Here is an 11897-nt window from a genome sequence, read left to right as displayed (position 1 = left end):
GAGATATATGCATACCCAATTCATTTTCTCGTTTTTGTTTAAAACCAAAGATTGCTCTCTCTTTCACGTTTCCAATTTATTTAAAGAAAACCGCCTTTACCCTTGCACTGTTCTTGTAAAGCAAGACCATTCACGTTTCCACACTTCACATGCACACCTATGTTTGCAAACCAATTCATTTAACCCCTTATTTCATGCATTCGTAGGCCCATCCATAAAAAAAACAAGGGTTATATATGTTTTTCGTCCCTTAAGTATCACACGATTTTGGGTTTAGTCCCTACTCGAAACTTTAATTGCTTTTAGTCCTCATAGTTTTGAAACTATTACTATTAGTCCTTAAAATTGAACGGCGTTAACTTTTGTTTGATGCTGCAAACGGCAAGGTCAATTCTTATGCCAGCTTCCCTCTTCACTCTCTGCCACGTTGCTTGTGCTTAAAACTTCATTCATCTTCTCCAGCAGAGCAACCATAGTTTCGCTTCTTGTGCATCATCACCCTAATCGCGCAACAGCCTAAGCCGTAGATCAAGCAAGCATCTTCATTCTTCACTTGCAAAGAATCCAAACAACGGAGCCCTTTCTTCTTCCTCGTGAGTCCTCCATGGCATTCCTAGAATCACCTAAAACTCAGACAAATCTAGAAAATGTGAGCAACCCCAATCGCAAATCGCACTGTGCCGGAAGACGCACACCGAGTTCACTCCGACCAATCGAGAACCACGGCCAAGCGAAATCCCAAATCACGAGTGTTGTGACGAACCCTAAATCGCCTAAGCCTCTCCGCCGTCGCCACTTCATCTCGCAAGCTCCCCTACAGCGACGCCATCCTCCATTAACGCCACCTTCAACGTGCAAAATCCTTGCAAGTCGCGACATCCCCCTCGCATCATCATCGTCATCCAGATGCGCCATCACCTGCAACAGACCTGCAAATCCAAAAACACAACAGAAACTTCATTCGCCACCTGCAAGAGAATAACCCTTCCCTTCTCGCATTCTAGGCTCATGACGGCGTAAGATAAAAGAGCAAAATCGTGGCGCAGGTGCAGGGGCAAGTTTCCCCAATCTAGAAAACCCTAATTTGGGGTGGCAAGTTTGCCCAATTAAGAACCCTAATTGCTAATCTGATTTCAATCACCAACACGTGGCAATCACTTAATCTCATCAATAAAAAGAAAAGCAATGTGGTAGAGAGTGAAGAGAGAAGCTGGCATAAGACGTGACCTCGTCGTTTGCCACATCAAACAAAAGTTAACGTCGTTCAATTTTAAGGACTAATAGTAATAGTTTCAAAACTATGAGGACTAAAAGCAATTAAAGTTTCGAGTAGGGACTAAACCCAAAATCGTGTGATACTTAAGGGACAAAAAACATATTTAACCCAAAAAACAACCAAGTAAATTGCACACACCTACTATCTCTCCTTTCACATCTAAAGTTAGAGTGTTTCTCACCATCCCACATTTTTCCCTACACCTTCACATTTTTAAAAAATTTCAAAACTATCCTCTATATTTTAAAAAACCCTATACCCACTTCTTTTTTTCAACGAATTTTAAAATTTGTTAAAGAAAAATACTTTAACAAATTTCAAAATTCGTTGAAGGATTTTTCAAGCGTTCAATAGATTTCAAAATTCGTTTAAGCTTTCGAAAAATCTTTCAATGAATTTTGAAATTCATTGAAGAATTTTTTTCTTCAACGGATTTCGAAATTGATTGAAAAAGAAAGAAATGTGAGGTGATACAAAGAAAACACTCCTAAAGTCGTGTGCCCTGTGCCAACCCAAATAAAACCAGTTGCTCTTACATACATATTAAATAAAACAACCCAAGTGAATTAGCCCAAACCTTCACCCCATGCATCACCAATGCTACCCTCAACCACTAAACTACAGGTTTCTCATTGATATTTACACACAACAATACACATATAAATCATACAAAACACACTACATATAAATAAAATAATAAATAAATAAAACTATAAATTAATTTATCCACCAACAATTTTAAGACAAATCCACACAACTAATTCATTTTGTTTTATTACATACTTTATTTTATTATCTTCGGGTTTTACCGTGTTTGTATAAATTATACTATTTAATTGAATAGAATTGTTGAAAATCTAGCTTCCGTATTTTTGCTGTTATCTTTGGTGAATGATTAATTAAAGAAAATTATATGGATAACAGCAAATGAAAAGGATAAATTTAAATTTATATATTAAGAAGCTTTAAATTTATTGATATTTTTTATTATAAATTGATTATCAATGATATTATATTCTAAATTGGCTTAAAAAGGAAAAGTCACATGAAAATATGGTGAGATAAAACTGTTCTATTATCAATTTAATAGAGACACCATAATTTACATAGAGGACACGTAATTGAAGCCTTATTGCTCACTGCAGCATTTTTAATATAATTATTTATAAATTTATTTCTGTATTTTTCACTGGTTTGACAATGAATGTAATCTGAAATGGAGTTGTGCAAACAGTGGTGAACTGATTTTTTTTTTATCAAAGTATTATCATAATAGTATTTGCCTAGTGGAAAATTTAGTTTACTCCAAATATATCCAAAGTTTGTTGCCAATTACTAAAAGGACTTCACTATAGGAAAACATTCCACTTTATACCATTGAAACTACCCTTTTATTACTATTAATTTCCCTTTACTTTTCCGTTAATTAATATAATAGTGAAGAGTGAGTACAAAGGAATTTCCCTCCTTTAAAGTTTAAAATCTTGTAGTTTACTAAAATAGGTCCTGTTCAAAATAGAAACATGGCCTAAAAATTGACATGATAACTATATTTGAGTTTGACCATTAAATTGATAGCCACTTAGTGTCATTCCTCAAACAGTTGCTATCAGTGAATGGTATTATTGGTAAGGTAATCCGCATTTGGAATTACCCATTATACAACCTTCAAGTCTCAAAAACAACGTTGGAATTATGACATAGTGCAGACTCAGTGAATTGGCTAGTGTTTCCTATGTTTTCAAGCAAACACTTCTTACATTATACTTCAAGACTATTATTACTTGCATTTTTTGCAATCCTGAGAGACATACTGTCAGAGACAACAAGATCAAGAACTTAATTGTGTGTAGATGTAGGTATGTATAAATGAGGAGGATGGTTTATTCAGCCAACATAACGATATCTAAGAAATAGTAACCAAGTGGAGATTCAAGATGAAGTTGAAATCCTTTGCTCACCTTTACTTTATGTTGTTTTTTGTTGCCTTTTCCAACATCAAAATCTGCTTTGCAGACTGTGATAACCTACAGGATTCTTGTCCAGCAGTTCCACCCAACAAGCAGACCATATTCATCAATGGTCTACAATGCAAAAACCCAGTTAATGTATCAGCTCAAGATTTCAGGACCACAAAACTAAGCACTGCCGGCTCTACAGACATTTTTGGTGCGTCGATGAAAATTGTCAGTGCTGCTGAGTTTGGTGGTCTGAATACTCTTGGCCTCTCCATTGGAAGAACTGATCTTGATGGGAATGGCCTGGTTAACTTCCACTATCATCCTAGAGCTACTGAGATTATCTTTGTTACCAAAGGAGTGTTGTTGGCTGGATTTGTTGATACCAAAAACCAGTATTTCCAAAAGTTGATTAAAGTAGGTGATGTGTTTGTGTTCCCCAAGGCTTTGTTCCACTTCTATCTAAATACTGGTTTTGAAGAAGCCACTATCTTCTCAGTGTACAACAGCCAAAATCCTGGCTTTGTATCCCTTAGTCCTACAACTTCTGACACTACATTAGAATCACTAGACAAGATCAAGAGAAAACTCATATCACTCTCTGCCTCTGAAACTCAAGATGTAAACAGTTTCATCTCTCCAGAAATGGAAAGCATTTACAGTTAGCCATTTCAACCTATTCTATATTGAACTCCATGGTATTAGTTCAATTACATTTAACAGTGTGTTTTGTTTGGTTATTTATTGTACTCCCAACTTATATTATACACTATTACTTGTGCCTCAAATCCATAATCGTGTCAACCTTTTTTCAACATGAATTTCCTAGCTCTATATATTACTGGGAATCATGATTACCAATGATACCAGGAAGTAGAATGGAAGAGAAAAACAAATGCAACATAACACGAGATTCCCCTTCTTTCGAGTTCAGGTGTGAGTACTAAACATTTCAATTGTTCATTTATTCTAAATGTACTATGGGGTTGGCCTCTTTCGTAATCATTTACCCATTTTGTTATCAAGTGAATTATCAACTAACCATGACTTAAGTTATTACAACAGTTACAATAACGTTTCAACATGTCATGGATTACTGGAATATACAAACACAGGCAAATTGGATTGGATGGTTAGTGGAAAGAACATATGATATCAATAATATCACATCAAACAACTAATTTAACGTCTTATGTATCAACTTCTCTTCGAGATACAAATGGATAACACTGATATAAGTAAGAAGGTAATGGTATTCAAAAGCACAGAAAAATGAGTCAATGCTTGAACTCATTTGAAACCACACCAGGTTGTTAGTTCCCTGGTGGAGTCTCGTCCAACTAATTTGGGAGAAGTTATTCACATCCTTTAAGTACTTCTTCCATCAACTAAGATATCTAATGATGTAAAACCAAGCTGATTTTCAACATCACTAATGGAAGATGGATTGTATTACACAAATTACAGTCTTGAGTTGATCTCACCTGATCTCACCCGAGAGCACTCTAAAGAATAAGCATAGGACTAGCTAATGAGAACGCAATAATGAAGCTGAATGAGAGAATCACTTGTACAATGAGAATTTGAACCTAAAGTGACAACTAAAAAGAATTAAAGAGTCGGGATGTCTGCATAATAATTATTAAGTGGACTTTAAGTTTAATTAAACCCCACAAAACCAACTTGTAAGGTGAGACTTGCACCTACTTATATACTATAAATTAGTTTTATCTCTAGTCAATGCGAGATCTTCCAACACACCCCTCTCATGCCGAGGTATATCGAATGTGAGACTAGACATTAATAGGTAGTCTGACAGCAGCCCGATAGCGGGTGGAACAATATGCCCAACAAAAAACAAATCTCGCTATGATAGACTCTAAACCTAGTTTTGATACCATGTTAAGAAGTAGACTTTTAGCCTAACTCAACCCCACAAAACCGGTTTATAAGGTGAGATTCGCACCCACTTATATATTTTAAACTGACTTTATCACTATTTGATGTGGGACTTCCAACAATAATCAATTGGACTTCAGCTATCATAAGAAGATAAATGTAAATGGTATTCTGCATTGGTGTTGGAATGTGTTCAATTTTCACAGGTGAATGCAGCCTCTATCCTATTGATCCTATTGCAATCTGAACTTTAAGAAAATTCCAGGACCTTTAGTACGGTTAGGCCAATGCATAAATTCTAGTCAATAGTACTATTTCATGCGTATGATGGATTAGATACATGTAGCTAACATATGATTACTAACATGACAAAAGAATTTACACATGTCATAACATGAGACAAATTGTTGTTTTACAAGTAGAGCAAGGTATTCGCTTGAAGGATGTATTGAATCGCACTACTTTCCTGTAAAGATAACAAATGATATAAGTATGCAATTCTCACTAACTAGAGTGTGTGCGTGTGTTTATATATATTTTGCAATTTATTTCAAGTAACAAATCAGTAAATAGTATATGTACATAACATGTAAATGAATGAAAAAGAATAACAGAGCCAAATCTAAAAGAGTAGAAATTATCTATGGAATGACCTATCCTCCACAGTGACTGAGGACTTGATGTTGAAAAGACCTAAAATTCTTAAGATGGTACAACGTAAAAAATAAAAAAAATAAATGATTACATTAGCATGGCTATGAAAGTGACAAGAAGTCGATGAAATTGAAAAGGGAAAACGAATTCTACTTTCTATGTAAAATTTACCACTACCTCATCCCGCGCGATCCCCTAAAAGCATTGCCAGGCATAAAAGCTGAAAACAGCATACACACCACAATTGCTTTGTTTCGTCCACTTTATCCCCAACTACCGACCATGTTCATATAATTACAGCAAGAACTGTTCTCTGATCAGGGTGGAAGTATGCTGACCTTTCTAACAGATGCTGCAACTTCAGAGACACGAGGCAACAGAACTAGAAAGTCAGACATTATAAAACTAGCAGAATATTTGGAAATAATTCCAGTTTGCATTGGTCAGACATTCTAGAATCTAGGTCAACCATAATGACTATGGTACTAGTCAAATTGGTCATCTTAATCGTGACAATCTTTTCCGTTTCCGATTCTTCTTATGCACAACAACACTTTTTGTGTTACTGCTACCATGAGAAAGAGCCAAACTTGAAGATGGTTTGCCAATGCAGGTTCTGCTTTTCTTAGAAACCCATTTCAGAGGCATATTGTTAACTACAGTGCCAATATCAGTAGAATTGTTCAGTTCAACAAGTTTTTGGATTTGATCTAGCATCTGATGGGTGCACGCCAATGACAAATCTAATGCAAATGAATCATCCACTGGTTTTCTCCATAAATCCATCAAAACCTCTTCAAAAGACCGGAAAGACATGGAAGGTTGATAACCTTTAAGATTTTCACAAATCATGTTTACTTTGATGACATGCTTGCAAAGGTTACCTTGCTTTGACCAAGAACAATCACAGAATGCAAATTCAGATCCCGGATTCCACACTAGATGAGTTAAGCTAATATCTTTTTGGCTCACAACCTTGGCAAAGAGGTGGTCTCTATCATCCAAGGTAACGGCATAGTCTGGAATTTGAAGTGCTCGATGCCATGATGTAGAGAGAATATATTTTTCCTTCACATTCTGGAACGAGTCACTTTCATCTGCATAGCGATCAAGCCAGTAGCTTGAATGCAACTCAGTTGTCAACTTGTGGACTAACCAATCTACTCTTTGCAGGGCTCCAAGATGTGAGTCATCAAAAAGTTTGGCTTTCAGTTTAACATGATACGCTTCTAATGCTCCAGAAGCTTCCTGGCTGGCTAGTTGAAAATTTCTCATTGTTGAAAGCCACATTTCTGCACAACAGAACAGAAGGACAAGGGGAAAGCAAGCTAATTTATCAATTACTGACTTAGCCCATAAGTTCTGAAGTGAAATATTAAGGAACATATCATTCACAATGTCAGGCTTTCAAACATACTTTTGAATATATCATCACTCAACAAGATATTTTATGTGCATGCAAGAGAAAAAAGGAGAAAGATCTAACCAAGCTTGGGCAACCAGGAGGATTTGAAGTATTCCATGAAAGCAGTTTGGTCAACATAATCCAACATGAATTGTTCCAAGGCACTTGCTGTATTAATGCCTCCCCAAATACTGTACACTATTGTACCAAGACGCTTAAAAATCTCCCGCTGAACCTCAATAGTACTGCATTTCTTAACAATATTCCTAAGCCATGATCTACGGACACGCCACAGAGAAAATAGCACAGGACAGCAAAATATATCTCTGTAAAATCAATTAATAGAAGTATGAAACTTAATTACCACTGCTGAATATTAAACCAAACTCATTTCAAAAGCAATAAAGCTTGCCTCAAAAGATCAATTTCAGCTGCAGCATCATCAATTAAAAATCCACTGACTTTCCATCCAGGCTCAACACTGCGAGCTCGATCAATTAAAGCTTTGAGCCACTTGGACACATCAGGCTTTGCAAAGCTACGTGTAATGACCCATGCAACAGGAAGTGCATGTTGTCTTGAATCAAAAACAAGAATTGTGAACAACGGATACTGCCAATATGAAAAGATAACTAAGTAAGGTCAATTGAAAATGTACAGCAACGAGAAAAAGAAAACTGCTTTTGCTTTATATCTAGCATAACTTAGTGATGATTGGAAAAACAAAATTACTTTCAGTCTCTTCACGCCAAAAGTAGAGTCTGCGGCAACAACACTTCGATGACCAAAGCGAATCATCTGTTGCAGCTGCCATTCTGTTTGGATCCCCAAGATGAAAGGGTCAGACTCTGAAGTATCCTGGTGAAAAAATACAGACTTTCTATTGCGCTCAATCCACATGCGGATGCTAGCTTGATCATCTAGATCCAGCTCATGGGTAGACCTTTTGATAATCATCCCTAGCTTGTGGACATACTGAGAAGCAAGGCTATTGACTTTTGCATCTGAGCCACAATATCGTTGAATTCCTTCTATGTGCTTCTCCAAGATATTCTCTTCTGGGATGCCCAGATATATCATGGACATAGTTTGCTGCTGAATTTCATTGCCTATATAAGGAATCTTTTTGGCTCCAGGACCAATGGCATCTCTATCAAGTGGTCCATGGCAGATGAAACCAGACTTGTTAATATGACGCCTCTCATTGTATATAATAAGTGCAAGGGATGGACGAGCATAAAGACGTTTGACAACAAAATGACAAGTACAACCTCGCATCGATTGAGGTCTAGCAGCACGATTTCGAGTGTTAAGTCGATACCTTCGACTTGGTAATATACCTCCTCCCTCCCCATAATTCTCTGGGCCAAACGAGCACCAGTACCTTCACAAAGAGCAGGGTCCAACTACAAAACATGAGTAAAGGAATCCTAATTGGGCAGATCATCACTTTAAATTTTAAATTGTTCATTACTAGTCAGCTACTGCTTCCAAAATTCAGACAGCAACAAGGAAACTATTGAACTTATGAACAAATTTAAAAAAAAAAAAAAAACAGGAACTAACAAGGACCAAATTTCCTACAAGGAAAGTACCTTCACACTTCAAAGTTCCTGTGTTCTATCAAAACAGAACAAGCTAGAAAACGCTAAACATGTATAATATAAGCCAGAAGAGGAAGAAACTGTCTAAAAGCTCGATCATAGTTATTTTTGAAATACATTATAGGCATGGCAGAAACTTACAGCCTGTACTCAAGATACTCATCATCCTTGTACTCCTTCAAGCTTCCAATAGTTCGTTTCCTTCCTCTCTCGATATGAAACCGAGTGGGGCACTCCACATTCGAACATTCACCAATTATAAAAGCATCAACTCTGTCATAGGGAATAAGGGCAACGACATCATGGTGTTCAGCAGTGCCAAACTTGGTCCAAGTCAAGTCAGCAGCACTAAACTCCTCCTCCGGTGGGTCTTGCAAGGGAATTTTCCCCACTGATTCAACTATAGCCATATCCACAATGACACACAAGAAAAAGAAAACTTCCTTTGTATTCACACAGAACAATCTACAAGTCTATGCGGAAACAATCAAAGGCTCAAAGTAAAATTTTCAAGCACGAAACAGGACACCCTGAAACAACACCAAGAAAATACCCTTTTGAAATAACAGTTAAAAACTTGATTTTGATAAATTATCCGCGTAATAAGCAATAAAAGCTAATCAATTCGATCAAAGGACAGGGCAAAACAAAGAAAAGAAAAAGGTGAAGGCAAGCTGTGCAGTGTCAATTGAAGGGTACACCTACACTTCCGCTTCAATAATAAGGTGAAGAATTCAGTGTTGCAGTCTAAGAGAATAGTGGCGCAAACTTCAGAGGAATTTGGAGAAGCAAAAGGTCAGTGTTCGTTTGGGTTTGCGCTGAAATGGGTCGGGTGAGAAGTGATGTCTACAAGAGGATACAACAAAACGACACCGTACTGGTGATTTTTATGGCTATTGAAATAATAGGATTTTATAACCCCAGGTTAGGTCACCCTTATGATTCAACTACTGCAGTTCACAGAGTGTTAAATTTATAATTTAATTTTAATTTTAATTTTATATAAATATGTATTATCATATATATATATATATATATATACACACACGTGTGTGTGTCTACCTTTTAAATTTGAATAAAAAATTTAAATTTTAATACATTTTTTTAAACTTAATAAATAAATATAATATTTTTAACCTAATATAGTTTGTATTATTTTAATACATAAAGATAATACAAAAATAGTTTTCAAATTCATAAATAATAACTTAAATATCAATACGAAGATCCATATCTAACACAAAAAGAAAATAACCTAAGTTAAAAATATATCATGATGTCATCACCTTTGTCCCTATAACCTTATCTTATTTTATTTGCGAAAATAGTCTTATGCAATTGAGATTGTAAACTAGAAATTTTCTCCAAAATCCAGGCATTTCTATTTGCATATGTATTAATTTTTTTCTATTTTGAATATAAAAATAAATATAAAAGTCTAAATAAAAAATTATCAAATTTGGATTATAATCCAAAATATGTTATTTAAAATTATTTAAATCCAAACATTTAAAATAAAATTCCTACAAACTCTTCTCCGCTACAAAATTTAACATAAATACTTTATTATATATAATTCTCTAATCGTAGAAAAGTATTTTCTCCTAATTATACTCTTTATTCTCTTCATCTCCAGTTATTTCCACTCCCTGAGTAATTTATTTATGAGATCATTATAATCATCATCCATTCATCCACAAAGGATGACTTCAAAATCAAACATACTAAATATAAATATTTTAAAATAAAAAAAAAACACAATTCACATAAAATTTACAATTTACTTTTATTTGATGATTAATTAATTTATCATATTTCACAAAACTAAAATTTTATAACTTAAAACCCTCGAATTTGTACAGAATTTCAATTCAACTATTAAGTTTTAAGTTATTCCAATTGGGTTCTATTTTAAAAATGGGATACAATTGGACTCTTTCGATTAATAACTAAGGGTTAAATATGTTTTTGGTCCCTTAACTTTCATTGAAAATTGGAATTAGTCCCTCTTTGAAACTTTGGACCAATTTAGTCTCCAAACTTTAGAAATATGTGAATTTAGTCCTTTTAGCACTTAAAACATCAAATAAACCTAATAAAATTTAGCTAAAAGGACTAAATTCACACATTTCTAAAGTTTGAGGACTCAATTAGGCCAAAGTTTTGAAGACGGACTAATTCCAATTTTCAATCCAATTTTCAATGAAAGTTAAGGGACCAAAAACATATTTAACCCAATAACTAATAATGTTAATTTAATGTCACGTGTCAAGATGTTTTTTTTTTTAATTTCCTTTTAATTTATTTATTTATTTAAAAACTTTGTCATGTGTCAAATGAGGATCATGCCACGTGGTAGAGGTAGTGTGACGTAGTAGAAACAGTATGACATAGTAGTAAATGTGATCGGTGTCATGTGAAAAATCTCAATTAATCTTTTTATTTCTATCTGATCTCATTTCAGTTCTAATGTTTTTTTAAATGATGCAGTTTCATCCTTTTCAAATTAAAACCAAATTTAACTTTTATATAGATATATCTATAATCATATAACTATTTAAAATAAATATATTTAAATTTTGAAAATAAAATTTAAATAAAATTCATTGTAACATATTAATTTAAAGGTTTAATTGCTTCCTTTGTCCCCAGTTTGGTTGAATTGTGTCAAATTCATCCTCATTTTTAAAAAAGTTTCATTGTCGTCCTCACGTGGTGTAAAAGTGTCAATTGAATCCAAACATAGAAAAAATTTGTGTCAATATAGTCATCTCCGTTAAATACACACTAACGGTGTTAAGTGGCTGACATCCACGTCACCATCAGCGTCCCCAACAACCAGCTCCTCGCAATCGGTTCCTCCAACGCCACCGCCTCCTCCTGGATCCGCAAAAACGTCGCCGCATTCCGCCCCGCCACCCTCCGCCGTCTCAGTCGGCGACGAGGTCCTCATTGTAACACCCAAATATTTTAAAGGGTATTACTGATAGTAGAGACTAAATTAATTTGATATCTCATATAAACAATCAAACTTTATTTCAATTACTCCAAAGTACAATACCAAACTTACAAACTTTAAACAATATAGTCTTCATCATTGA

General features: G+C 34.9%; 2 protein-coding genes across 4 annotated transcripts; one reads left to right on the top strand and one right to left on the bottom strand.

The window, feature by feature from the left end:
• Window positions 1–3115: 3115 nt before the first annotated feature.
• Window positions 3116–4167, top strand: LOC108340037 (germin-like protein subfamily 3 member 4). The gene has a single exon (XM_017577265.2). The coding sequence runs from the start codon at window positions 3214–3216 to the stop codon at window positions 3898–3900; it is 687 nt and encodes a 228-aa protein (XP_017432754.1). The 5' UTR covers window positions 3116–3213; the 3' UTR covers window positions 3901–4167.
• Window positions 4168–5358: 1191 nt separating this feature from the next.
• LOC108340729 (uncharacterized) lies at window positions 5359–9653 on the bottom strand. 3 transcript variants are annotated; one of them, XR_008248987.1, is made up of 6 exons: window positions 8938–9648; window positions 7925–8576; window positions 7605–7804; window positions 7274–7518; window positions 5965–7079; window positions 5359–5599 (listed from the first exon to the last, which is right to left on the bottom strand). XR_008248987.1 is itself a non-coding variant. In XM_017578279.2 (6 exons), the coding sequence occupies exons 2-6, from the start codon at window positions 9204–9206 to the stop codon at window positions 6286–6288; spliced, it is 2160 nt and encodes a 719-aa protein (XP_017433768.1). In that variant the 5' UTR covers window positions 9207–9326; window positions 9502–9653; the 3' UTR covers window positions 5621–6285. The 3 variants fall into 3 exon arrangements, 2 of the variants coding, with proteins under 2 accessions (XP_017433768.1, XP_017433767.1); XM_017578279.2 differs by lacking the exon at window positions 5359–5599 and having other exon boundaries at window positions 5621–7079; window positions 8938–9326; window positions 9502–9653; XM_017578278.2 differs by lacking the exon at window positions 5359–5599 and having other exon boundaries at window positions 5621–7079.
• Window positions 9654–11897: the final 2244 nt, after the last annotated feature.

This window comes from Vigna angularis, chromosome 5 (genome assembly GCF_016808095.1).
Source record: "Vigna angularis cultivar LongXiaoDou No.4 chromosome 5, ASM1680809v1, whole genome shotgun sequence".
Taxonomy (NCBI): domain Eukaryota; kingdom Viridiplantae; phylum Streptophyta; class Magnoliopsida; order Fabales; family Fabaceae; genus Vigna; species Vigna angularis.
The sequence above is the reverse complement of the archived record's forward strand: the minus strand, read 5'-3'. Positions and strand labels throughout refer to the sequence as shown.